General features: G+C 36.2%; 4 protein-coding genes across 4 annotated transcripts in view; 3 read left to right on the forward strand and 1 right to left on the reverse strand.

The window, feature by feature from the left end:
* LOC129565591 (vitellogenin-1-like) overlaps positions 1 to 180 on the forward strand; it is a 2,033-nt gene extending 1,853 nt beyond the window's left edge. Inside the window, exon 7 of the mRNA XM_055440609.1 lies at positions 60 to 180. Coding sequence (XP_055296584.1) covers positions 60 to 180 — 121 coding nt within the window. The remainder of the gene's footprint in view (positions 1 to 59) is intronic.
* The window catches only part of LOC129565919 (calmodulin-A-like), a 60,330-nt gene extending 34,148 nt beyond the window's left edge, over positions 1 to 26,182 (reverse strand). Inside the window, exons 1-2 of the mRNA XM_055441266.1 lie at positions 25,980 to 26,182; positions 22,086 to 22,233 (exon numbers count right to left, since the gene is read on the reverse strand). Coding sequence (XP_055297241.1) covers positions 22,086 to 22,124 — 39 coding nt within the window. The 5' untranslated portion in view covers positions 22,125 to 22,233; positions 25,980 to 26,182. The remainder of the gene's footprint in view (positions 1 to 22,085; positions 22,234 to 25,979) is intronic.
* LOC129565592 (uncharacterized) lies at positions 2,432 to 11,464 on the forward strand. The gene is made up of 26 exons (XM_055440610.1): positions 2,432 to 2,661; positions 2,729 to 2,753; positions 2,842 to 3,107; positions 3,230 to 3,242; positions 3,326 to 3,469; positions 3,555 to 3,632; positions 3,710 to 3,820; positions 4,291 to 4,583; positions 6,294 to 6,678; positions 6,784 to 7,046; positions 7,146 to 7,281; positions 7,377 to 7,397; positions 7,500 to 7,578; positions 7,663 to 7,797; positions 7,889 to 8,203; positions 8,341 to 8,350; positions 8,804 to 9,088; positions 9,157 to 9,181; positions 9,268 to 9,533; positions 9,723 to 9,735; positions 9,851 to 9,973; positions 10,113 to 10,133; positions 10,245 to 10,322; positions 10,420 to 10,484; positions 10,572 to 10,617; positions 10,716 to 11,464. Exons 1-26 carry the CDS (start codon positions 2,467 to 2,469, stop codon positions 11,174 to 11,176), a joined length of 3,852 nt encoding a protein of 1,283 aa, XP_055296585.1. The 5' UTR covers positions 2,432 to 2,466; the 3' UTR covers positions 11,177 to 11,464.
* Positions 12,177 to 14,484, forward strand: LOC129565918 (vitellogenin-1-like). The gene is made up of 7 exons (XM_055441263.1): positions 12,177 to 12,288; positions 12,488 to 13,000; positions 13,091 to 13,362; positions 13,450 to 13,462; positions 13,535 to 13,685; positions 13,760 to 13,818; positions 13,898 to 14,484. The coding sequence occupies exons 2-7, from the start codon at positions 12,772 to 12,774 to the stop codon at positions 14,326 to 14,328; spliced, it is 1,155 nt and encodes a 384-aa protein (XP_055297238.1). The 5' UTR covers positions 12,177 to 12,288; positions 12,488 to 12,771; the 3' UTR covers positions 14,329 to 14,484.
* Positions 26,183 to 26,390: the final 208 nt, after the last annotated feature.

The raw sequence follows: 26,390 nt of genomic DNA on the forward strand, positions 1-26,390 counted from the left end.
CCGAACCACCAAAATTTGTATGACTCGAACAATTCGCAACACTCATCGAGCAATCACAGTGCACAACATTCGCAGAGTCCAGAGAACACATCAAATATTCGTGGAATTCCCTCAAGACTAATAAATCAAGTGAAAAGGTTTCTTGATGGCCCCTTGGAAGAGGGAAAAAATCGAGAATAAATTGTACTGAAAACCACTTTTGTTTGAAAAGAAATTAAAATAAAACTGGGCCGCTGAAACTTTATCGCGGTGTTGGCAAAAGAGAAACTTGAAAACGTTTACCGAATAAAGCGAATTTAAGTTCAATTGAACCAGTAAAAGTAACTTGCTTGTTTTAATCACCACTGGAAGAGTCGTCAATATAAATATCCGCAATAGCGTTTCAAAATGCCTTTTCTTTCGTACAACGTGTTTAAGTTCCGCTTTTGCAGACATGTAGATATAGTCTAGGATTATTCTCTGCGGTTCAATTATTCACGATATCAATAAATCAAATAAAAAAATGTAATGCATCAGTACTAGTAGTATTATTTTGAGTCAATGATCTTCGGTCAACTAACTGACTACATCTATTGGAACATGATAATAAGGGATGATTGATTGACTATAGTCTTATAAGAGCCAACATCTTCTTGATTGTTCTGGTTTAATTAAATATTCTTTATTATTTTCATTCACATTCCATTCGCTCAATAGTTGAGTCAATATTCCGTTTTAATAAGATTATAGTTAACCAAACTCCTTTATTCAAAGTCCTGGAACTGAAAAGAATTACAACATCTCATTGTTGCAGAACATTGGCAGATCGGTCCTACTACTCCCTGGTGCATGATTTTGAATTTATTTACAGTTTATCAACAAAATCGATTTACAAGGTTTCTCTTCGACAGATTAATTCTTTATCATGGCCTCGCTTTTCTATGTTCCTTCGGATACAAAATCGAAACCACAAGGATTTTTCTTCGCTTTGACGTCAGAGACAAACTGAGGTTTCTTTTAAATAATTCATTTGTTAATATTTCCATTCGGTGAATTTGAAAACATTCATTCGACGAATTTGGTTCAAATCCTTTGACGCACTAGAAAGACAAACACAACCGGTGATAAAAACGAAACAGATGTTGAACGCTTACAAACGAAAAATAGTCTCGGAAATTCAGTTTGATAGGATTTTTCGTATGCTGATGGACATTAGTAGTGATGTCCGATAATGTTTATTTGATAAGAGCAATGTGAATGGAATAATTCAAACTGCAAAAAAAAAACAAACTGCAGTATGTTTGTCAATTGAATGATATAATCAAAGCTCGTGTTCGGTTTTATATTTGGACAACTGCAATATTGTCATTTTTATCGAAATGAATTCCATTCGTATAAATATGGATCGACAACTATTAAAGCGATAAAATGCTATATTTGCATATGAATAGAAATTTGGTTATAAATACTTTATCGTTTTGAAGATTTTAGTGATAATTCAACCTGACAATCCCATTATGAATGTATCAATAGCGTAGCTGCTGTTGATCTCATATCCCGAGCGGTACACATCTGAGCTTATAAAACCATTTGCTTTTATGAACATTTTAAAATGCTTTTATAGGTGAATTTCGAAAATAATTAAAGTTTCAGTTTTTATAACGCATTCTATAACAACTTTTATAATTCAGCTTATAAAAGTACTTTTATAACACTTTTTAAACACTTTTATTATATCATTTATAACATATAAGTGTCTGAGGTGAAGTTTTTTTCAACCCTTTTATAACACTTTTATAAATGAAAATCAGACTTCTAAAGCACTTTTATAAGCCCACTCATACAAGTGATTTAGAGTAACATTTATATTGAATTAAAAAAGTGTTATGAAAGTTCCTGCATACCAACTTTTATAAACCACTATAAAAGTGTGTTCACAGCCTTATAAAAGATATCATTTGGTAGTTATAAAAGTTTTTACTTTTATAAGGTACTTTTATTACGCTTTTATACACCCTTATAAACCCGTTTTAGTCCAGCCTTTTTGCGCCTATGTATTTGGCTTTTATAGTGCTGTAAAAAAGCGTTATAAAAGACTTTTCTAAGGTGTCGACAATTTTTATGACACTAGTAACAAGCGTTATGAAAACTGTTGTGCCGCTCGGGATTCATTTTTAAAATACGTTTTCAAGTCAAAAAGTAAAAGCCAACCACAAGCTTTGCAATTATATCGTTTAATCAATCACATACTTCATTGCTCGCACAATGTTCAAATCAAGCGAAATAATCTCGTTGATAATTTATTCAATTCGCCATCATTATTGTATTTGTTCTTTATTATCGCCAATAAAGTTTCCGTGTTCGGTTTTTTTTTTCATGAAACAAAAATAAACAGAGTCTTTAGTATAAATTGATTGCAATTTGCAATGACGACAGTATACTTAGATTATAGACCATTTAACATTTTAGTTTAGTGGTTGAATCAAAATGAAGTATTCGCTGTCGCTCGTGGTGTTCGTTGCCTTTTATTCTACGACCAAAGCTATTGACTTCGGAGGTCTTGGCCAATCAGTTGTAGATATATCGAGAGGGTTGGCCGAGAGCATACCGGGCTCTATTATAAATCCGAAGGATCTTTTTGAATGTGGTAAAAATATCATCGCCGGATATCCATTCAATCAAGTGAGTTGAAATATTTTTTTGATATATTTGTTGGTCAATCTTCTTGAAAAATACTCTCTTTTTAAAGGTTTTTTCAGTGCTCAACACATTCTGTAAGTGAATGCATACAATAATTCTACTAATTAATTTCTTACGCAAACCCATCTGACTCTCTTTATCTTCGTATGATTGACACTCCAGGCTCAGCAGCTCTAACAACACAAAATGTTAAGCCAAACATAACGCCATATGTTGAAAGCATGAATTTCGTGTTGAGAATCAAAAATCAGAGCATCTCAGTGCCACTGAATAAACCAGAACAACTGTGGCTGTTGCCTGAATTCAATAGCTCACGTCCACTCGTTATGATGATTACGGGATGGTCGACAAATTTCAATAAATCCGCAAGTTCTACTCTGGAAAAGGTGTACGAAGCTTATAAATGCAGGGGAGGGTACAATTTTGTGGTAAGCCTTATGTTCCTTTTAATTCGCCAAGAATTTTTTTTTGGATTTGACTCAAGATTGATTTTAATTTTCTTAAGTTGCTAATGACTTTCTCTTGTTTTCATGTTATACCTCAATATCAGGCATTTGACTCAGGTAAGCTGTGCTCTAAATTGAACTTAATTAAAATGCGTGCAGCTTAAACTGACAGGCCTCTTTGCATTATCCATAAAATCAAGCTGCCTTTATCGATACATTGTATACATGGAGTGCATTCAACACCGAAGAAATTGGAAATCTTATTGCTGATGCGTTGGAAGTACTAATTCAAAATTATCCCATTGAGAAAATTCATCTTTTAGGTCACAGCTTGGGCGCCCATAGTACGTTGATGAATAAACATATTTACATTTCACTCGGAATAACAAATTATTTGCAATCTATTAAATTATTGAAATTATTCTTCAGTTTCTGGTTCGGCTGGTCGAAATTTGTTTGAAAAAACAGGTAAACTTATTCCGAGAATAACAGGCTTAGACCCAGCTAGTAAGTAAATACCTATTTTCTTCCATTTATTTGGCATTTAAATTGCTGTGAAATTGTGATTAATGATCGGTTTTCAGATCCTTGTTTTAATTCTGGAGAGGCTTTGACTGGCCTTGGCCGTGGCGATGCTGAATTTGTCGACGTCATTCATTCGAATAGTGGTGGCTTAGGAAAACGTGATCCATTAGGTAAAATGAAACTTTGTTGCAAAGCATCAAATCGCATCATCACCGATTGTTTTTCCCTGACCGTAGAGCAGGGATTAGTGATTATTACAAACCGGTGAAGATTATCTATGTAAATCCATGGTGTGTGTTTTCTGTTGTTTGCACAACTTATTCGCTACCCATTACATTAGTAAAAATTGAACTGGGCAACAAAACTCATGCAACTATGCTCCATTCGGTGCTTACAACAATGTATAATCAAGCAAACCGACACTATTAGCTTAATTGAAACTGATTCCAAAGCTTAATTTTGGTCCATTTTCAAAATACGCATTGCTTTGTGCACAGTTGCTCTCATAACACTTAGCCTTAATGTTCGAATGATGATGATTCAAGGAAAGACATCCAATGAAACACGCCAAATGATCATGTTTACATGCTCCTCGTTAAAGCTCACTTTTAAACACTTTCATTACATGTGCTAATTTCAGGCGATTCTGATTGGTATCCCAATGGAGTGAACCCGTTGCCACCAGGTTGTTTTGATATTGTGTGTGCACACACACGTGCACCTGAATTCTATGCGGAATCCGTGTATCCGGGCAATGAAAACAACTTTCTCGGAGTAAAATGTGGTTCATTGCATGCTTTAAACACGGACAGTTGCCGAGGAAAACAGTATCCCATGGGCTATGCAACACCGCATAACTTAAAAGGAAATTACTTTTTGAAAACCAACGGCAAAAGTCCCTATGGATTGAATGCAGTAAAAGGATTTACACCGGTTTGTAATGAGTAAAGTGGCCATTGTTGTGTATTTAAAATACGAATAAAGTTACTTATTTTGCTGTTGACATTGGCGAATTTCATTCAAAAACGATAAACTTCATTGAATGCGCAAAAAGAATGAAGAAAAAAATGCGATGTGATAATGCATATGCCATGTGAGATGCGTATAAATAATATTCAGTATTCAGTGATTTGATCATGAAATGTGGAGCAAAACATCAATAAATCTTTGTTACATGAACTTGCAACCTTTAGAAATTGCAACAAGTCACACGCATCGGTTTTTCAAGTGAATCTCATTCATCAACACGTTTGAATGAGAACGAATTGATTATTCTCATTCTCTCCCTCAAAGCCAAAATGGTTTGTGCTTTCGATACGCTTAGTTCCGTTGACTTTCGCCAGAGTGCCTCACCCGCAAAAGCGAAATGTTATCTCGTTTACAGTTTTACTTTCGTCAAAATATTTGATTCAACTGAACTGAAATATTCAATTCAAACCGAATTGCATTTGAAAGTTTCGAATCGAAACCGATTTATTGAGATAGAACTTCTTTGACGAGTTTTAAAGACATATGACGTCTTTATTTATATTTATTTCAGTGATTTAATTTTACAGGTCGTTGCGTTTATTTAATTTATTTTATGCATAACAGGTTTCTAATGCATGACATTCAAACAGATATACATTCCGATTCAACGGTTTTTTGTCATAGAATACAGCTGATGAGAGAGCAAAAATAACTTTCATTCCGATCAAAAGATTATCTTTCTGATACACTTTTTTTGTCATGTGTGTTTTTTGTTTTGTTTTGATTCTGAACTTTTCCACTGGGACATTCACTATGGAACTATACGACGATGTGAACCTTTTGTTCGAACGAGCAAATATTTGATTCCAAAAGTGTAAAGGTAGAGCAAAAGCGATTTTATGTCAGAGCACGTGTGTGATAAATAACTTAACTGTTCTCCAGTGTTGACTTAATGCTGTTAACTAGTTTTGGAATAACACACAGCATAACACATGCAGAATGCGTATCGGAATTCTTGCCTGGTTGCCTGGCTAAAGTTCGAGAAGAACGGGAGACACACACACACACACACACACACACAATCACAGCAAAAGCATTAGTAACTCAATTATCGGATAATTAGTGAAAATAGAAGTGTAAAATGTCATATTGAAGAAGTTGACTATAAAAGCAAACGGTTATCAGATGTGAATTGTTAGTTTAGTGTAACGGCACAGATTGAAGTGTTTTTGTCGTGTTGTCACATCGAACACGTAATTGGTGCCGACAGCAGTGAGATTTGTCATTCGTATTGTGAAGGTAATGGTTTGAATTTAGTTTTCTAACTGACTCTGAACAAGCCGAAACAACAATAAAACTTTGTTCTACAACTACTTCGATTTTGGATAAACAAAACCGATGTTAGTTTTGATGGAAACCGGTTTTATGGTGTAAATGTAAGATTCATTGTTGTTGTTTTTTTACGCATTTTGTCCGAGATGGGAATTTGTTGGTCTATTCGGTGTTGGTCTTTACGTAAAGTGGAATTCCTATTGACATCACATCAAAGTGTTGTTTTTGGACAAGAAAAACGATATATAGATCGATCAGAACACACCAACGTTGTCATTCGGCTTGTTCTATTCACACCGAACGAAAGCGATTTTAATCCAATTTTCATAAAATCTCCCACAGTTTTCTGAGCTTAGACACGTTTGTGTGGTTTCGAAACAGCAGAAAACTAAAATGAAATTTCAAAATTGTCAGCTAATTGTTTGTTTGGCGGTGTGTGTGATTGTGAGTGCAACCGTTGTAAGTGGTGCATTTGAGGAGGATGCTTTATCTCTGGAACGTGACAGTGGTCGTTCAATAGAATCGACGGAAATGCCGGCTCACCGAGGATTAATCAGTAAAATGATTGAGCGTGGAAAATTGCTGATAAAATCGTTGCCGAGGACATTCAAGTTGGCTGGTCGTGTGTTCAATTTGGTGCCAAAGCCCGAAAGTATATTCAACATTGGCAAGCAGGCTTTAATCGGTTTGCCACAGGAAGCGATTGCGTATGCTGTGAATTCAGTGTGTGAGTGGATAGAAAATGGAGTAGTGATAAGGGACACACTTTTAATTGAAGCCGCACAACACAACACACAACTTAACACCATACTCAATTGATTTATAATTGCAGGCAGTGCAGCCATCCACTTGAATGTGATCAAACCATCGATTACGCCGAGCGTTCACTTGATGAATTTTCAATTTTACACGCCTCATGGTGACACTTTTCGCATTCCATTGCTTGAACCGCATAAACTGTGGAACAATTCAAAGTTTAATCGAGAATGGAACACCACACTGGTTATAACCGGATGGAATACGAACGTCAACTCAACGAATGAAGCTGTGGAAACGTTATATCGAGCATATAGGCAACGAAAAATCAATTTTATCGTGAGTAAACTTCTGACCATCGTTTGTCTTTATCCTTTGAGCTTCAATTTTTGAACTGGGATTTTCATTTTTGACACTTTTCCAATGATAAATCATTAGGTGTTCGACACATCCAATTTCATCGACACTCTGTACACTTGGAGCGCATTCAACACAGAGGGCGTGGGAAAAATCGTTGGTGCGGCCATTGCTGAGCTGAACAAAGTCGTCGATGTGAAAGGAATTCATTTAATCGGTAAACCATCGCACAAAATGCTTTAATAAAATTGATTACACACAAATAACCACACGAAATTTTATTAAATTTTCAAACCAATTTTTCTACTGCAGGCCACTCATTGGGTGCTCACAGTGAGTATCTATATTTCATTTAAAACATTTACATCAGAATAGGAAAAAAGAACCAGAAAAATTATTATGAATAATATTTTGTTTTTTCTGCTCGTAAATTAGTTGCTGGAATTGCGGGACGGCAATTCACACGCTTAACCAATAAATTAATACCACGTGTAACGGGCCTAGATCCAGCTCGGTAAATCACGGAAATTTATTTATTCATTTATTGAAAATACTTGTGAGATTAATTTGATTTTGTTTTCCTTTCTGGTGGTTTTAGTCCATGTTTTAGTGAAGGCGAACGCTTGAATGGACTACAACGTGGTGATGCTTCGTTCGTTGACATTATCCATACAAATCCGGGCATTTTGGGAATTAAAGAGTCCAGAGGCGACATAGATTTTTATCCAAATGGGTATATTTACCAAACACTTACAATTCAATTATTTATTTCAATTTCGAAACAAACAAAACTTGATCGACATTTTATCTCTCCCTTCGGTCAGACAATATTCACTGCAGCCAGGATGTTGGACGATAATGTGCGCACATAGTCGTGCTTATGAATATTTTGCGGAGACTGTGTACAAGAACAATGGCAACAACTTCATTGGAACACAGTGCAATTCATTATCGGCGCTGCGGGATGGAAAATGTGCAATCAAACACATTCCAATGGGAATCGATACGCCATCAACGGCACGCGGCAATTACTATTTGGAAACAAACAAAAAGACACCGTACGGTCGTACCTTTACGAAATATGCAAACGTGCAACAGTTGGCACAAATCATCCAGAAACTTGACCGATTGAGACGCGAGTAGCACAATTGTTGCTGGTAGTTGTAACATTGAACTTGTGATGTTATTTATTCTATATTCGATTTAATAAACATAAATTAATGGAAAGAAAAAGAAAAAAAATGTGGCAATCATTAACATTTTTGTTGTAGGTAAGGTATGCGCGAGTACGCTCGCGCGCATACACACAAACACATGCACGGATCTAATGAATTAATGATAACGTTGTTCATGTTTTTTTTTTTGCAACGTTTATTTTGCGGCGATGAGTGATGATATTGCACGCAATGTTACTGTATTTACGGCTAAATATTTAGCAAACCGAATTGGAGGGGGCTTTTTTTACACTGACTCAACGACTTGATTACATCAAAAACTAGTGTTTATTTCTCATTGTCTCCGACGTTTGAACATTATGCAAAATTCTCACGCAAATAAATGAAGCAAGGCATCAAACGACAACACTATATTGCAACCGCATAGCGCGACGTGTTTCGACTTGAGAATACAATTAGACGCAATGAGTCAGACAGAAACACGTTAAAATCTCGTTGATTCTCGAGATAAAAAAATCGATGATTTTAAGAAATTCAAACAGTTGGCTTTAAACTGTCGATTAGGAAGCATTACATGTTTCAAAGTGCCTTTTCGCAAGTTGGTTTTTCTTCCCATTAAAATTGTGTGTTGTTAGACGTTTGGAAGGGAAGATGAAGTGTTTTTTGCTATTTTTTCTGGTGTTTACGCTATATACAACTACCGTCGAGCCACTAGATCTGGGTGATATTGGTAAATCGGCAACAGATGTGGCCAAAGGTGTCTTGGAAAAAATTCCAGATGCTATTCCAAAACCAGAGGACCTTTTCCAAGCGGGAAAAAACCTTATAGCCGGCTATCCATTCGAGCAAGTGAGTTTTTTCTACACATTGTTTGTGCTTTTCTTATGAAAATTGCGACGCTTTTCCATTCCAAACAGGTTTTCTCGGCCATCAACACATTTTGTGAGTGAAATTGAGAACAATATCGCTGTGAACTTGATGTAATCGAGCCATTTCCGTTTTTTTTTCTTCCTTCTTCTTCTCCATAGGCTCGGCAGCACTTTCAACGAAAAATGTACAGCCACGCTCGTTGCCCAACATCGGTAACATGAGCTACGTTCTTAAAACCAAAAACAAAAACATTTCCGTGCCGTTAGACTCGCCGGAAGAATTATGGTCGCTCAAGGAATTCGATCCCAAACTGCCACTCGTCATGGTCATTACGGGCTGGACGACCAATTTTAACGACACCCAAAATCCTACACTCGACAAAATCTACGACGCATATCGATGCCGAGGAAATGTTAATTTTGTGGTAATGTACAGTGGCCTAGTTTTTCACTCATTTTTCCATTGTTTTTGTTGTTTTAAATTAAATTCCCTTTTTTTGGCTATTTTCATTTTTTTTTTCTATCATTTCCACATGGTTACTTCCTTTTATTTAATTTTTCCTCATTTTTATATTTTTTTTTACATTTCTCGCTGTTTGGTGTTTTTTGATTAGACTGTCGACACAGGTTGGTTTCTTGACTTTTTTTCGTTACTGTATTTTTTTAAATTTTAGTTTGATACACGAAGTGTAGTGAATTTCATAATTTTTTAGAACTTAATTTTTTTTATTACCCTACACAGCTGGTTTCGTGGATACACTTTATTCGTGGAGCGCATTCAATACGGAGGAAATAGGAAATGTTATAGCTGAATCGTTGAAACACTTGATACAGTCGTATCCCGTCGAAAAGATTCACTTAATCGGTAGGTTTCAAACATTGTTTAAGCTTCCGTTTCAACGGTAAACCGTTGTGCGTTGCGTTTTTTTCTCTGTATCTCGTGATTTCAAGCAATTATTTCTCATTTTCCCGTTCTCTTTAAATAACAATTGCATCGTACCTAGGTCACTCGCTTGGAGCGCACAGTAAGTTTTGGTTTTTACGAAAAAAACGCCACAATATTTATAGTTCCAGTGAGATGAAATATAATGCTGTTGTTGATGTATTCTTTTTTTCTCGCTAAAAACAAATTACAGTTGCCGGTTCAGCTGGTAGAAATTTGAATTACAAAACCAATAAACTATTGCCACGAATAACCGGACTCGACCCAGCCAGTAAATATTTTCAATTTGTTTTCAATAGCAATTATTTTAGCTAATTATACAACTAGATGAGATGACTCATTTAAATTTAATCATACAATTTTTCCAGATCCATGTTTTAATCAGGGTGAAAATTTAACAGGTTTAGCGCGTGGCGATGCCGATTTTGTTATGGTAATTTTTGCGCTTGAAATTCCCTCTATTCATTAGAGGTATTTCTTGCATCAATTCTAAACAAATAATTTAAATTGAATTCTCTAGGTAATTCATTCGAATTCAGGAGCGCTGGGTAAACGTGATCCATTAGGTAAACTATGCATTTCATTTATGTTTCAAGCAATAAAATGTGAATGATCTAGAAAATGAAGTATTAAATCTTGCACGGATCATGAATCTTTTACATAGGTGATATTGACTGGTATCCAAATGGCGTGCAACCTCTTCCACCGGGTTGTTTGTCGATTTCCTGCGCACATCAACGTGCTCCAGAGTTTTACGCTGAGTCAGTTTATCCGGGCAATGAAAATAATTTTATGGGAGTGAAATGTGGTTCGTTAGCAGCATACTCGGCAAAATATTGCCCGGGCAGAGCATATCCGATGGGGTATGCGACGCCACAAAATTTGAAGGGAAACTTCTTTTTGAAAACCAATGACAAAAGTCCATTCGGTTTGAATGCGACGAAAGATTTCAAACCAGTTTGTGTTGAGAGTTATTACAGTGATAACTCGATAGGTTCAACAACGACAAGTGAAACGACATCGGTAGAATCGACAACGAGCAATGAAAGCACCACAACTGATTCAACTGTAAGCACTTCAACTGGATCAACTATTGGCAGTTTTGTGAAGAATATTTGGTCTTAGTTCGTCTTTTTTTCAATGGCATTTAAATGAGAACAAAATTGAAACGTCATACGTTTATCTATTCTTTATGCTAAAATTTGTGTAAATTTATTCGCTCAAGATACGAAAAAATAACCCATAATGCCTCATAAATTTGATAAAACTACCGAGCCAGTACTGTAATTGATGATAAAAATGTAGAATTAAGTACAGCATAGAGTTTTTTGTTTTGTTTCTGATTTGAATGTTAAATGTAATAATACGCCATATTCCACCTCTCTAATAAAAGATAATTCGCAATATATACTTTGGAAACGTTAATCTTTTATTTGAAAGCCATTCAATTAGATCCACGAGAACGAATAAATCGTAATGTAGATGTATCGTGTTGCGTTACTTCCAGCGGAATGTGCAATACAGATCTCGATTTACGTCACACGATGAACCTGAAAATGCTTCGTAGATGCTTATTTTCTCTCTCTCTCTACCAGTCTTGTCTACCTGGCAACTACCGTGCAAAATTGTGTTTGCAACTTCGTCAGATAAACGCATGGAAACATGGCGAAAAATGTGCGTAACGCACATATGGTCACCGCTTACCATTAGAATTATAATGAATGAAAAAAGCAATTATTATTTTCTCGAAGGTGCAAATTTTTGGGTTTTTTTCCGCCAAACAATTTTTGAAATTCAATTTGCAAATTCTATTGCGAGGTCGACATCTGTGCACACTATAAAAAATCCGAAAGAATTTACACGATGATACCAATCAAACTTGGATTTATATGACAAATCGTGTTAAAACGATAAAATATCGTGTAATTTCAAATACTATTACCCGATATACGCATCTGTCAAATGTTTGCGTCATTTTTAAAACATTAAGAATTACACGATATTTCATCGTTTTTACACGATTTGTCATATAAATCCAAGTTTGATTGCTCAAGAGAAAAAATACCCTTCGATTCTGCGGTGTACGTATCGCTCACGCTATGCTTTCGCTCTTTTTCTGCCTTATTCACACTTACACTATATTCGTCATACAAAACAACGGCAGAATCTAAGTGTGAATAAGGCAGAAAAAGTGCGAAAGCATAGCGTGAGCGATACGTACACCGCAGAATCGAAGGGTATTTTTTCTCTTGAGTGGTATCATCGTGTAAATTCTTACAGATTTTTTTTTGTGTGAAAAAAAAAACATCAAATGTTTATCGAAAAAAAATTTAACAAAAATTTAATCAGTTTTTTTTTGTTCTTTCATCGAATTGATGTCGACCTCGCAATGGAATTTGCAAATTAAATTTCAAAAATTGTTGTATCATCGTGTAGATTCTTACAGATATTTTTTTAGTGTGTGTCGAAATTGAGTTTTGCCGTTATAAATGGAAGAGTTCATCTGAACTTGAGCAACATTCCCAGTTAGTCATACCAACGGGGTTGATTGAAGAAAATTTCCCAGTTTTTTCCTCGGTTTTCAGCTAACCTAACGTTGTGCGAGTATATTTGCGTGTTCCAGCAGCGTATCAATTAATCAACTACGTACGGTTCAAGTGTCGATTGATTTTAATTTGGCCAGATAATTGGTTCGGTGAAAGCATTTCTTTCCGCACAAGATGCGATTGTTAGTTTACTGTTTAATCGGGCTTTTATTCATATCGCATGACGGATATTGCGTGCCATCCAGATTGTTCGATTTGGTTGGGGAGTTGGTGGATGCAACAAAAGGTGCTTTGGGTTCGATACCATCGTTGATACCAACACCAGAAGAATTTTTCTCTCTAAGCAAAAATACATTCATTGGATTACCCAACCAAGTGGTTTTTGCATTTTTCAATCAGTTTTGTAAGTAAACGTAATTTTTCTTTTCTCTCGCCCTCCTTCTTACTCTCTCAGATGCATAGAAATGCCATGCAAATTTCGTTCTAATTTTAGGCAACATGGCACTTAATTCAAATTCCGTGTTCGTGAAAAAAAAGTTTACACCAAAATTGGATGAAATGTCGTTCATTTTGCATTCGAAAAGCAGCAGTATATCAATCCCATTGATGAAACCGGACGAAATGTGGAAACACCCGGAATTTAATACAAGCAATCCACTAGTCATTTTTGTAACGGGTTGGAAGACCAATTTGAAGGAAGAAGCATCACAAGCTCAAAATGTAATGGCCGCTGCATATATGTGTCGTGGCAATGTAAATTTTGTGGTAAGAATAAGTTCAAACATTTCATTTGTGAACCGATTTTCACAGCAATATAAATATGTATTCGTTTTTTATATTCCTTTGAATTAGACCCTCGATACAGGTTTGATTTCATGTTAATGAACTAATTTTTGCAATACCGAAAACGAAATGAGAACCTTTTATGCTCTACTAGCCGCCTTCATTGATACGCTATACACATGGTCGGCGTTCAATACCCAAACGATTGGAGAGTACCTAAGTAAAGCGGTACAGAAATTGGTTGAATCGTCATTTCCACTTGAGTTCATTCATCTGATGGGTCATTCATTAGGAGCTCAGATTTGGTAAGGGAGTATTATCGATTTCTTGTGATTTTTTTCATTTAAATGTTGGATATATGCGTGTACGAAACAAAAAGTGGCGCAGCGGGTCGGCATTTTAATCAAAACACACAGCTTTTGATTGCTCGAATCACTGGTTTGTATGAAAATGATAAACATTCAAATACCATAAATAAATTTGAGTTTACGAGCATAAAACAACTTAAAACCTCCAGGCTTAGACTCAGCAAACCCGTGCTTTAACAACGGAGGAGTTCTCGAAGGTCTTTTTCGCGGAGATGCTGCTTTCGTCGATGTGATCCACACAAATCCGGGTGTCTTGGGTAAGAAAGAGGCAATTGGAGATATTGACTTTTTCTGTAACGGTGTTTCACCGCTGCAACCAGGCAGCTTTGATGTATCATCTTCGCATGGTCGTGCTTGGAAGTACTACGCAGAGTCCGTTTACCCAGGTAACGAGAATAACTTTTTGGCGCGTGAGTGCACGTCAATTACAGCTCTCAACAACAATAATTGTCTTGGTCCACTGATTCCAATGGGGTACGCTACACCCAACACAACGAAGGGAAACTATTTTTTGAATACCAACTCAAAAAGTCCATATGGTGAACACTCTCGTCGGGACCACCAACCCGTTTGTGTTTAATTAGGACACGGTTACATACACATCAGCATGGCTGCCACTTATAGCATAAAATAACAGAATTTATTATGTGGAAAGCTTTCGGATCGATAGCGCTAATGAGTTTAACGCCTTTTGGATTCTTAATAAAGTGTGATAAGACCGCTTACGGATTATAAATGTTTGATTTTTGCCTTTTAATTCTATCTCATTCTCATTTTTTGCTGCTGCTGATGAAGAACTCATGAGGAAACACTATAGTCATTTAGTAAATGTCTTGCCTTCAATAGTGGGTAATTATAGACTTTGCTGCGTTATTTTCATCCAGCAAAGTATAGCTATAGCTCGGTGATGGTAATGCTCGGATGTGCCCGAATCCACTTATCGTTGTCAATGCATATCATGGGTGATTTTTCCTCCGGGTCGTCGACAGAGGTATACAGATATTGCAATTCCATTTTGCATGTAAATAGATACGTACGTACGCTCGATAGAGTGCTCAATGAACATATATACGCATAAATGACATGAACAGTCGGGGATTTGTTGGAGCATCATCATTGAATCATTTTCAATATCGTGGTGATAAAGTACGTCATTGCATGACACCTGAAATGTATTTATCAGTTTAATGCGGGCAGAGCAAAGTAGAGAAAAAATGCGAACGAAACGTGTTTGAATATTTGCTTGAAGCTTTTACATTACACACTTGTACCATGTCTTTTTATACTATGTGAAGGTTGCACAAGCAAGCGAGCAAGCGAACGAAGGAGAGAGTACTTCAGATACAAAGACTTCCGTTCACATTCGATAAGCTTCAGAATCCGAAAGCAATGGCAAGAGAAAGATGATGAAAAAGTTTTTTTCCACTAGCTCTTCACATCGCTTTTTTCCCTGATGATGGAAAATTAAACAATGTTTGAATATATATAGCAGGAGTAAAAGTGTCAACAAAGAAATTAAGCGTCTGTAGAAAGTTTCTTTTTTATGCACGATTACAATTCAAATTGGGAACGGATCAAATTGCATGATACTCACATTCTGGCTCTCTCTCTCACTCACCCGCTCTCATTTGCTTGCTCTCTTCCTTTCTCAACCCACTCTGTGTCCATTCTTGACTGCTCTTTCGATCTCAATTTTCGTATTTGTATGTTGAAAGCAAAAAAAGAAAGTTTCAATGACACATTTCGCATGCAATATGCCAATGTTTCCAAAACTGGCTTCATTTCGTCCTCACATATTATGGAAATGGATGTTATCTCATTGCTAAAAATATTAAATTTTCCATCAGATGGACCGTTTTTTTCTTTCTTCGCCTTTTTCTCCATCTTTTCACCTTCATCCAAAATGCAGACTACCTCTTTCTGTTTCCATTTTCAAACTACATCAACCGAATAACAGATCGCAAAACTCGAATAAGGCCATTTTATTCAACAACATTATCGAGTATTTTTTTTATTTTCAGCATGTCAAATTTGATTCGAGATTGTAACATCTTTGTTTTCTCAATTTTGATGCAGCAATCCTTTTGAACCGTCATTTTTCTCGGATTTTCATTTTACGACGATTATTTTCCCTTTTCTTCGACTTTATCTACCTCTTTGTTGGTTGCCAAAGGTGATATCGTTACCGACAAACGATGACACATGAGACGAAATAATTTTCTCAAACAATTTTCATGTTATTTCTCGAAATAAACACGATAACAATGAAATGTTCATATGAATCTATGGTGTCACAATCCAACAATCTCGTCGACATATAGAGCTCAAACTGATGTTGATTCCACATAATTTCATCTATGTCTTTTATTCGTTGTTATTTGTCAGAGCTTTTGTGTATTTATTTTCCGTTTTGTTCATGATTTCCGTCATTTATTTGTTTTGTTTTCACATACAATATATATATGCCATTTACCCTACCCGTGTACGTAGCATGAGCCATGATTGCCTCATATACATTCCAATTATGATGGAAGTTTTGTGACAGGCCGACAAAAATGAATTTTGATGACTTGAGATAAATATATGTTGAACTTCTGTCAACGACATCAAAAATGTAGTAAATTGAACATATATGTGTCTGGCTCATTCACGTCACTCACAACAAGCTTTTTCATGTGGTTTATTGCTCCTCTGTGGCCAAATAACAAGTATATCAATTGCAAAATTACATATGTTCACATCACTTTGACCAAATAGTCCTCACCTCTCTTCTGACTCTCCCTCTCTCACACACTTTCACCCGGTTGGAACGGTTCGCCGATTTTCAACGACCCTCAGTCTCCACTTCTTGTGTTTATATTCCTTTGTGATTTGTGTGCTCGTTATGGCAAACATCTCCATGTGACGAGAATGCAATTATGAGGCCGAAATGTAATTTATTTCAATGGTTTTATGGCGGCAGTAGATCAACATTCACTCTCAGCCACTTTTGCTCATATTTTATGCATTGCCATTCGTGCCGTATGAAATTTCCAGGAATGTTAGTAAATTTGATGCGCGTGTACCATGCACGAATGCGAGCATCTACCTTTCGCAACTTACCGAACCCATGGAATGCAAAAGCGAATTGAGCTTCATTTTCGTCGGAAATTGATAGTAAAAAATCAACTTTTCTGTTTTCGAACAAAATGTCAAAAGTTTTATCAATTTTGTTGCATTGTGTGTCGAGAGAACGAGCGAGCGTACATTGAGTTTGACATCGCAATTGTGGATTGAATTAATGTTTGAAATTGTACAGTATACGGAAAAGAACGACAGATGTAATATCGATATCACAGCGATAAGATAGTCCAAAATGCGAAAACTACACAATGCAATTGTAACAATGCATCCCCAAAGTCGAATAACTTTCTTGGTTTCAACAATCGAAACAAAGTAGTAAAACAATTTGCATAGCAAGTCGGTCGGTACTGTATGTGATCTGTGATGCGTATGCAACATTTTGTGGCTTTGTTCGTTGGTTTCATGTGTTAACGCTCTCTTAATCTCTATCTCGTTCTCGGTTTTGGGTCAAGAACTTTATCTTCGAATTAAACGAATTATTATATCACAAAGTGATATCTTCAGTCTTTAGTGTGTCATTGCAAGTTTCTGCGCTTGCACTGTAAACTACAACGCAAATTATGATAACCGATTTTGTGCGCTGCACACACTCATACGATAAACCACTTGAAAATGCACACCGCATATCTGTGTTTGCTGAAAAACTAATGCAATTGATATTGATAAGTGTGTCTCGGGCACGAATGCGTCCGCACACAAACACACATCCACACATAATTGTGTTATCAGTTTTAGTTGATGATATTAAATTGGACTAATAGTTTGTGGATCGCGAATTTTATCGCGTTTGAACCGGTCTTGCATGCCAATTGCATTCGTCCAATCGACAATTCAGTGTGATTGATAATTCCAATAATCATTGGTTTTCGTTTCGACACGGCTTCGAGACCGCTGCAAACTTTGCCAAAAATTTTTACCATATGCAAATGTGACGCGCAATTTTTTTCCCATTGGTATTTTTAATCAGATGCGGTTGACAGGTGTACGATGAATTTTTAATTAAAACTGTTACCGATAAAATTATTTTTCTTTTATTTTTGTGTGCTGCTACGTATTGTTGGTGGTGATTTGTGTGATATGATTCGCACAGATGTAATGTTTCCTGACAAAATTGAGAAGAACAGAGCGATGGAGAGGAAAAGAGAGAGGGAGAGAGATCGCACCAGTAATCGACTCTTGTTCTCTTGACTACGTGACAAATTGGACAAATGAAATGTGTTCAATGGGATGCTTGTGTGTGTGTACGGTGAGAATGAGCTGAAAATTCCAATCATTTTAACATAAATAACTGGCAAAACAAAGCTTCAATAGAATTTTATTCAAGGCAACAGCAGCAGCATCAGCAGCAGGAGCACTAGTAGCAGCAGACAACAACAGCAGTCACAGCAATGTGAAAACCCCCAACTATGGTGCAGATGTTATCTCTTCATAAATGGCGCAGTTTGTATCCCTTTGTACCGTATGTTTATATCGCTCGACCGATTCAAGAAGTGGTACATGCCATTTTGCGTCGCATTGCCTTTGAATGGCTCAAAGAATGTGATGTGTCAATTTGGATGAATTGGACAACAATATTTTACATGAATATTTGAGAAGAAAAAAAAAACAGTGTATGTGAGCGATTGTGTGTGGGCGATCCGTGTAAAGCAGAGAGAGGGCAATTCCACATACTCAAGTACTTCCTTAAAACACGGGTCGATCGACAAAGACGCAAATAAATGCACTAAATTACGGAAATTGAATTGATTCTCTCTCTGGTTTAGTCGTATTTAGTTAGCTAGTGTACAGTGATTGACAGCCAGCAAACAGACGTAGTGGTTTTTCCTATTTGGAATCAACTTCATTCAACCGCACTTTTTGCACCATACACAATATATATTCACTTACATTCAGTGTATAGTCTCACACTTATTTATCGGAAAATATTTTACGATATTGCTTGCCTAGTATGCGACAAGCAATCCCAAGTTTACACACACACATATTTGTCCGTAATAAATTGAATTCCTTGCCATTAAGATGATTTGCCCGATATTATCCTGCACACACTGTGTGTGCTGGGTGCTCCGTGTTGCGCACCGCTGTGCGGCTCAATTGGAATTTATAGCTTGGAACCGGGTTTTTTTTTCTCCTCTGCTGAAACCGTTTTAAATTAAATATGTATGATGTTCAAACGACCCATAAATCGTTTAATAGAATTTAAAAAAAAATGTTTAAACAAGGGAAAACATGCTGGTTGCACTCACAAAAATACACATATCGAACAAGTGAATCACTCACACATGATATTTCTTGCTGAAAATAATCACCGATACATCTTTGTTCGCCTTTGACTTTAGCAAAAAAAAGGCGAAACCTTGCCCATCCACACACGCACAAACACACGTGCTCGCATGAAGTGAATTCATTTTTATGTTTCCCCTGACCGATGTGTGGAAAAATTGGCTGGTGCCGATAAAGCTTTTGTTCGAATTCGCGTGCCTAAATGTGATCAATGTGAGCACTAATCAAATTTATTTGGTTTTAATATATTGGAAGGTGCGACACATACACATATCCGTACACAAAGCCTATCATTCATTGCATTTGCTAGCGGCTCGGTTCGATATTTCTAGCACTACATAAAATGTAGAGCTACTAATCTGCTTTTTTTTCTTTCTTAATACTTTTTGAGTGATGAAACAAATTATGGTGAATTTGAATTTTATGCTCATATTTTTTATTTATTTCAAAACAGTAGCAGTTACGACAAATAAGTGCATAATATCTCAAAGCGCCAATCAAATTTTTATTATCAAATGTTGTTACAAAATTACATTAATTTTTCGAATAGTATTTTTTTGAGTCATGATTATTGAATTTTAGATTCTAGTATGCTCATATTATTTATTTAATTTAAACCAAAGGCAGTATATTTCAAAAAAGAAATAAAACCAAGATCTTGTAATTCATTTTGTAAAAATAAATATATTACCTCAAAATTACTTTGATGAAATACATTTCATGTAGTGCGCCAAAAAATAGTTTGTTGTGAAACAACAAAATAGATTAAGTAACTAAAAACTCAAGAACGCTGAGCGGAGCGAAATTTGTCTCGGAACCATTCTTTTTTTACTTCTCCGTTCGACGTGTTTTGATACACATCAAAATAAAAAAAAATATCTCGAGCACATTCAACACACAAAGGAATGTAAAAGTGTGTGACGCACTTTTTTTCGGTTGTTGAACTTTTTTTTCTTCTACTTCCTGACAACAACTTCCATTTTCCTTCTTCTTCAAACGAACCAAACTCAGTTGCTTTCACCATCTACACGTCGTCTTTTATTATTGTAATTTACCATCGCTGCTATTTGTTGCTCACACAGTCAGTCAGTTACAAGGAAATAGACGAATAAACGTTCAATGAAAATTCAATGCAAATTTCCATTTCCATCATAATAATGTCGTAAAGAATTCATGGGGCCTTTGAACATTGAAATTCTTTCAGTGCAGCAAAAATTCTCTGGATAATACAAATAATAATCATATAACAGCATGTCCTCCATCTCATTGTCAACGCACACAATTCGTAGTCGCGCATTCATTGCAAACGGCAAGGCAAAGAGGAACGAAAACAATTTTTTTCTGTATTTTTTCATTTTAATTCCAAAGTCACTCTATCTCTCTCCCTATCTTCCTATCTCTATCTATCTGTTTCGTTCTCTCTTTGTCTCTTTCACAACGAGTGACAAGAATAACAAAATTTCCTCGCACAATCATTTTAACAAGCAACTCGAACTTTATTTTCTTTCAACAGAAGCGAAAAAAAACACACACAGCTAGTTGAATGCATACAGTTCCAGGAAGTGAGTACCATATCCGAACATGAAACATTCGCTTTTCACAGAGTCATTGAGAATAATGAACGATTATTTGCATCGCATTGCAGGACAGCATTTCCCAGCGGTTTTTATTTTCGCTCTAATTGTAGCGGAGAGCAGGCGAGTAAAGGCTTTTAGAATAATCAGCCCTTTGTTGGACTTTGTGCGCGGTAGATGGAGGTGCTTTTTCAACAGTCACCATATTCTGTATGCTACAAATGTCATGAAATGTTCATCAAATAAATCATTTTATCCAATTATTATTGTTAGTTCGAGACGTGTAATTAATTAATGTGATGGAAGCTCACGCTCGGGTGCGCGCACACATACACATTGAATCCGCGTATAAATATACCATCGTGACGAATTTTCCATATGAATGGAAATGTGCTTTGCTAATTGCAATGTTCAGAGTTAGAACTTCCAAAGAAATCGCCAAATATTCATTTTCGATGTCAAAATGATTATGAAATATAACGTCATTTGCCACACAATGACACACCGAACAAAACTAAACCCGACCGCAACGAAAGGAACAAAATAAAAAAAAATCGGAGTACATAACCGGTAAAATGCGAACTTCATGCATAAATCATCGATTCATTACATGATAATACAAATAAAACGTTTCTAATGGCCAACTGATTGGCAAACAAATGTCTCGCGCTGTTGATTAAAATGAATTACTCCCATTGGCCTCGGCATGGCGAAGAAAAGTGAAAAAGTGACTCCATCAACAATTTTCGGATTCGCTTTTGCCTGGGCAATCTCAGCAGTTAAAGTTTTTCCTATAGTTATATAGAGTTTATTTTTCCACATCGAATCAATCTTGCGAAGGAAAATTGCCGTCGGAAACATTCAAACTTCCCGTGAAATTGGAGAAAATGGTTCGTCTCTGTTTACATTGAAACAGAATTGTATGACCTTGTAAATAATTATCTGTTTAAAGAGCTTCAATTATGCATCGCATTTCGTGGAAAATCTAAATGAAAAAGCGTCCTTTGAGGCCGTCCAATATATTTAGAGGAAGGGCAACTAAGTAAAATGTTCCATTGTCCTTCGCCCAAATCAAATTTGTTATCCTCTCCCACTCGAGATCCGATTTCACGAGCAAAATCTTAACAAGATTGGGTTTTATTATCTTTGGATGGTGATAAATGATACAATTGGTTTGCCGAACATTTCCCGTACATTCGCTTCCTTGAGGCAAATTTGGAAGAAAAATTTCGTTTTTTTTTTGGCTCATATAATAAAAAGATGATATCTCGTTAAAATGGAGTGTTTTACCTTATCTGTTCTCTTCTTTATTCTTTTGAATACGAAGATTATAATAAAATAACGCAATTTTACTTACCCTTCGCATAACACGCAACGAGAATGATGATGTTTTCATGATGATGATAGTCTGCTCGACTCTTTATATATATATATATATACTTTTTTTCACTTTTGGTGCGTTCCTCCTGAAGTGGACTGGGCTCAAAAACTCTTTATGATAATTTCTGTTGATGTGGGACGATGACAACGACAACGGATGGGTGTTTAAACGATAATTTTTAGGTAGAAACAAATATATTTTTTTAAATAAAAAAATATTAAAGGTTCTTCAGTCGGGTGGAAAACATCAAAATCAATATGGAAATATATTTTCGTCACGTTATATGTCTATACGTGCATTTTCAATTTTCGTTTCTTTTTTTTCTCTTTTACTTTCTCACAATTTACTAGTTGTTCGAATCGATTTTTTCTTGCTTGCAAAAGACAATAAGTAATGTACACACGTAACCGTTCAGTTTTCCAGCGAATTTCGAATGGGAAAAATGGTTGAAGAGCATTTTACAGAGATCTCTCGTCCACTTTTATAATACATATTTATGACCTGCCATTACCGAGTTTTCAAAGTTGTGTTTCATTTGGCTGCCAATTTTTAATGGCTTGAATGAAGCTCAAAATGCAAGCAACAAAGACATTTTACCAATGAATTATTATTGGTGCTTTCCGTTCTCAACACAAAAGTAACTACAAATTTTGAATAATTGACTCCCAGAATATAGACTCATTCCAAATGAATGAACTGAGTAATTGAGATGCTAAAGCAGAAAAGAAAAAAAAAGTTGAAACCGAGCGGTGAAGGGAGAGAGATACATAGAAAGAGAGCGATATAGAGAAAACATTCCCCCATAGTGTATTCTATCAAAACGGACCGGAGTACATCGTGCACAAAGTTCCAATAGTCTAGACAAATGAAGCTTCTTATTTCAATACCCGATTTATGGTCAAACTGCTGAATATTACGCATTTCAATTTGTGATGTCAGCATGGTGAAAGCTTAAACCAAAACCGAAACAACCAACGACCGAATGAACGAACGAACGATGCGAGTTAAGCGCCTCGCGCGAAGAATTTTCTGAAGAGGAATAAAAAATTACTGCAATTTGTATGAATGGTGTTGAAGGATAATGTCAAATTCAAATTGCACAACTATTAGGACACACACCAAGCTCCCATTAAAATCCATGAGCAATTGGTATCTCGGCGAAGTTAAGTGGATTGCGTTGACTTTGGTGCCGGTTCTGCACTTGTTGCTTCATCGAGTTCGTATTGTACTATTTGCTTGTGCCAATTTCAGGCTGCGCAATTCTATGATGGCAATCATATATTTTGCCTTGATCCGTCGGTTCATGAGTATGATTAACATGAAAAAGGAAAGAAAGAGCAGAAGAGAGAGAGAGAGAGAGTGTGTGTGTGTGTGTGTGTGTGGAATTCTTTTACGGTCTTCAGTTCAGACATGAGTTATGAAAATGTTCATTTGTTTAGCTCGGAAAGTGATGGATTTGCAGCGATAAATTGCACCGGACTAGATTGACTGGAAGCCATTTTCACACTCGCTCTCGTTCGCTCTGTGTGAGTGACGGAAATGAAAAGCGTTTAACGAGCTCAACGCAAAAGGAAAAAAAATGTCATCGCTACGTGACACATACACACAGTAAGCTGCGGGTCTTGCAAATTTTGCAAGCAATGGCAAAGGGAGAGGTGAATCATGGAAAAAGCTTAGAACAATGATAAAAATAACGAATAAGAGGGAAAAAATAATAATACACGAGAACAGGGCGAACAAATGCGGTTTATGAATGCAATTTGCGTTGGCTAGGTCATTGGATGAACGAAAATTTATGCGCAAACGAAAGCGTCTGACCTCGAACAGAGCGAAAATGATACGTTGAGTCGCATACAGGCAAAACGCTTTATCGCACATTCACACCGCCAATGGAAAGTAGATTACATTTCCTAATTAAAATTTTCGTTGGCTCGGCGAAAATGTGGTGCAGTAGTGTGGTGTTGTCGTTTTTTTTTATGTAAATAGAAACGGATCGGATCGAATTGAATACTAATTTATTCCCTTGTGTTTGTATAAAATTCAATGGACTGGCTGGTGTGTATGTTTCGCGCACATAATTTTGCTCGTCGAAACGATGTCGTCGTTTGTTAATCCAAGTGAAGCGGCACACGAAACACGCGTTCGGTATATGGAAAGGTACGCTTGAAATAGACGATGTGGAAATAAAATGAACCTGAGCAATAATTTTGTGGGTATGGTGCACAAATAATTGGATTCTATTTTGGAACAATATGTCGATATGAATCAAATCTCATCATATCATGTCATTTACGAATGAAATGCGGCGGGAAATGTTTTCTGCCGAATTCATCTTCGTTGAATCGAAGTAATTACGATGAAGAAACGTGAAAAAGTTTTGTGGCGAAAATAAAACCAAGGTCATCTGGTGGACTGTGAAGAAGTGTACAGGAGAGAGAGAGAGAGAGAGAGAGAGAGAGAGAGAGAGAGAGAGAGAGAGAGAGAGAGAGAGATAAAAAAGACAGAGAGTGATGAAATTGCCATTAACAGTCAAGATTGAAATGAAATGGCGCAAAAGGAATAAAAGACCGACGCATTTTTATGAAGATAAGAAATATTTTCAATGTAAATAAAAAGTAATTACCGAAGAGAAGGCACCAAATCATTCAGTATTTTTTTGAATGCTACTGCTCTGCCTCGAAACGAATTTCCATTTTTATTTTCTGTTTTAATCAAAAACACTTAATGTTTCTTCTTTTCATTCGTCCACATAAATATACGATAACAATGAAACGATTGTTAATAGAATTTAATCGGGTGCTCACCGCCGAACATACAACACAGAAAGACATACAACGGATTCAATGCAATTGTAACATTTTCTCTTTGTCGTCTTCAAAGAAAAACGTTTACTTTGTTCGGTCGGTCGGTCGATCGATCGAAAGCTTTGGCTTTTCGATTTCGAAGAAACGCTTTGCAATGGTTTCACTTCTACGAATGATATTATTATCATGCAATCAAAACGCGCGCGTTCTCTCTCTCTTGAGACTGAAAAATAGAAGATAGAAATCAAAACAATTTATGCACGTCATTCCGAGGCGAAGTGAAGAAAGAAAATCGCAGAAAATGTGTGAGTGTGCAAGATAGATTGAGAGAGAAAACAAGCACCAACAAATCCCATTGATACCGAATGAACATAATTTTCCAAGGAAACAACATAAGTTGATTCGAATTCGACGTCTCTCTCTCTCCCCCGCTCTATCTCTCTATTTTCCATTTCAATTCAGTATTACTTGAACATTAGCGGAGAAGACTCGAAGAGCAAGAGAATCACTTGATGAATGTAACTTTTTCAATTTGTAATCAAAACCAAGGCTGAAACATTCTTTCCTTCGTCTCGTCTTCGAACTTCTGATGGAATTTTTAAAATTCGACCAGTAAATCTGCACAATTCGAAGAAAAGCTACTTGTAATTTAACTCGCGGAAATAAACACCCGAATGGAAAAAACAAAATGCTCAATGGATATTTTGGAAATTGTCTGTAAATTACACTGAAACGGTCCAAGTCTTATACTTATTACAAAAACGAGCATCCAAATTGATTAATTTATGCTATTCTTGCCACTAAGTAGAATTGAGCTATTCAATATGCATTTCAATTCAAATTAAATGAATAAACAACATTTTGAAAGAGGGGAAAACAACACAAAACGCAACATCAAACAACGAACATTTTCAGAACAAATTTTCTACTTAAATAATTTTCTTTTTTGGGCACAACATTTGCAAAATTTCAAACCAACTTTCGGTTTATAACAAACACGTAAATGAGATTGAATAAAAAAAACTGAAATTTCTACTTTTCCAATTAATTGTGATAAGAAACATACTTTGATGGAAAATCCGCTAGCAACTGTTTGTACTGCACTTCAGACAATTGAATAAATTTGAGGTATATTTTTGTGTGTTTGAACTTTTCTCGATTTGAATCAAAGCGACGAGAGAAAGATTATGTGAATGTGAGTACAGTGTGATGTTGTGAAACGATATGGTGAAATTTTTTCGATGGATGATATTCGTGTGAATGGTCTCAGTTGAGGGCGGCAACTGAAAGAAAGCAACAGTGGAAAAATCGTATATATACCATGGATGGGAGCAGCAAAAATGAAAAGCAGCTGAGCAAGCAGCAGCAGCAGCAGCAGCGCGTTTGAAAAAGCACACACAATTGTGTGTGATCGGCCGCTTCACAGTACCAACACTATATGCGTTCCAATATACACGCACGCACACACAATTCGCTT

This window comes from Sitodiplosis mosellana, unplaced genomic scaffold, assembly GCF_009176505.1.
Source record: "Sitodiplosis mosellana isolate CC-2019 unplaced genomic scaffold, AAFC_SMos_1.0 Smas_scaffold_3, whole genome shotgun sequence".
Taxonomy (NCBI): domain Eukaryota; kingdom Metazoa; phylum Arthropoda; class Insecta; order Diptera; family Cecidomyiidae; genus Sitodiplosis; species Sitodiplosis mosellana.

Bases quoted from the DNA above. Each gene is read 5' to 3' on its own strand.
- LOC129565918 (XM_055441263.1), top strand. From the start codon at position 12,772: ATGCGATTGTTAGTTTACTGTTTAATCGGGCTTTTATTCATATCGCAT. The intron at 13,001-13,090 runs GTAAGTAAACGT...TTCTAATTTTAG, and splicing joins TGCATTTTTCAATCAGTTTT to GCAACATGGCACTTAATTCA. The intron at 13,686-13,759 runs GTAAGGGAGTAT...CGAAACAAAAAG, and splicing joins TCATTAGGAGCTCAGATTTG to TGGCGCAGCGGGTCGGCATT.
- LOC129565592 (XM_055440610.1), top strand. From the start codon at position 2,467: ATGAAGTATTCGCTGTCGCTCGTGGTGTTCGTTGCCTTTTATTCTACG. The intron at 2,754-2,841 runs GTAAGTGAATGC...TTGACACTCCAG, and splicing joins TTCAGTGCTCAACACATTCT to GCTCAGCAGCTCTAACAACA. The intron at 7,798-7,888 runs GTATATTTACCA...CCCTTCGGTCAG, and splicing joins ATAGATTTTTATCCAAATGG to ACAATATTCACTGCAGCCAG.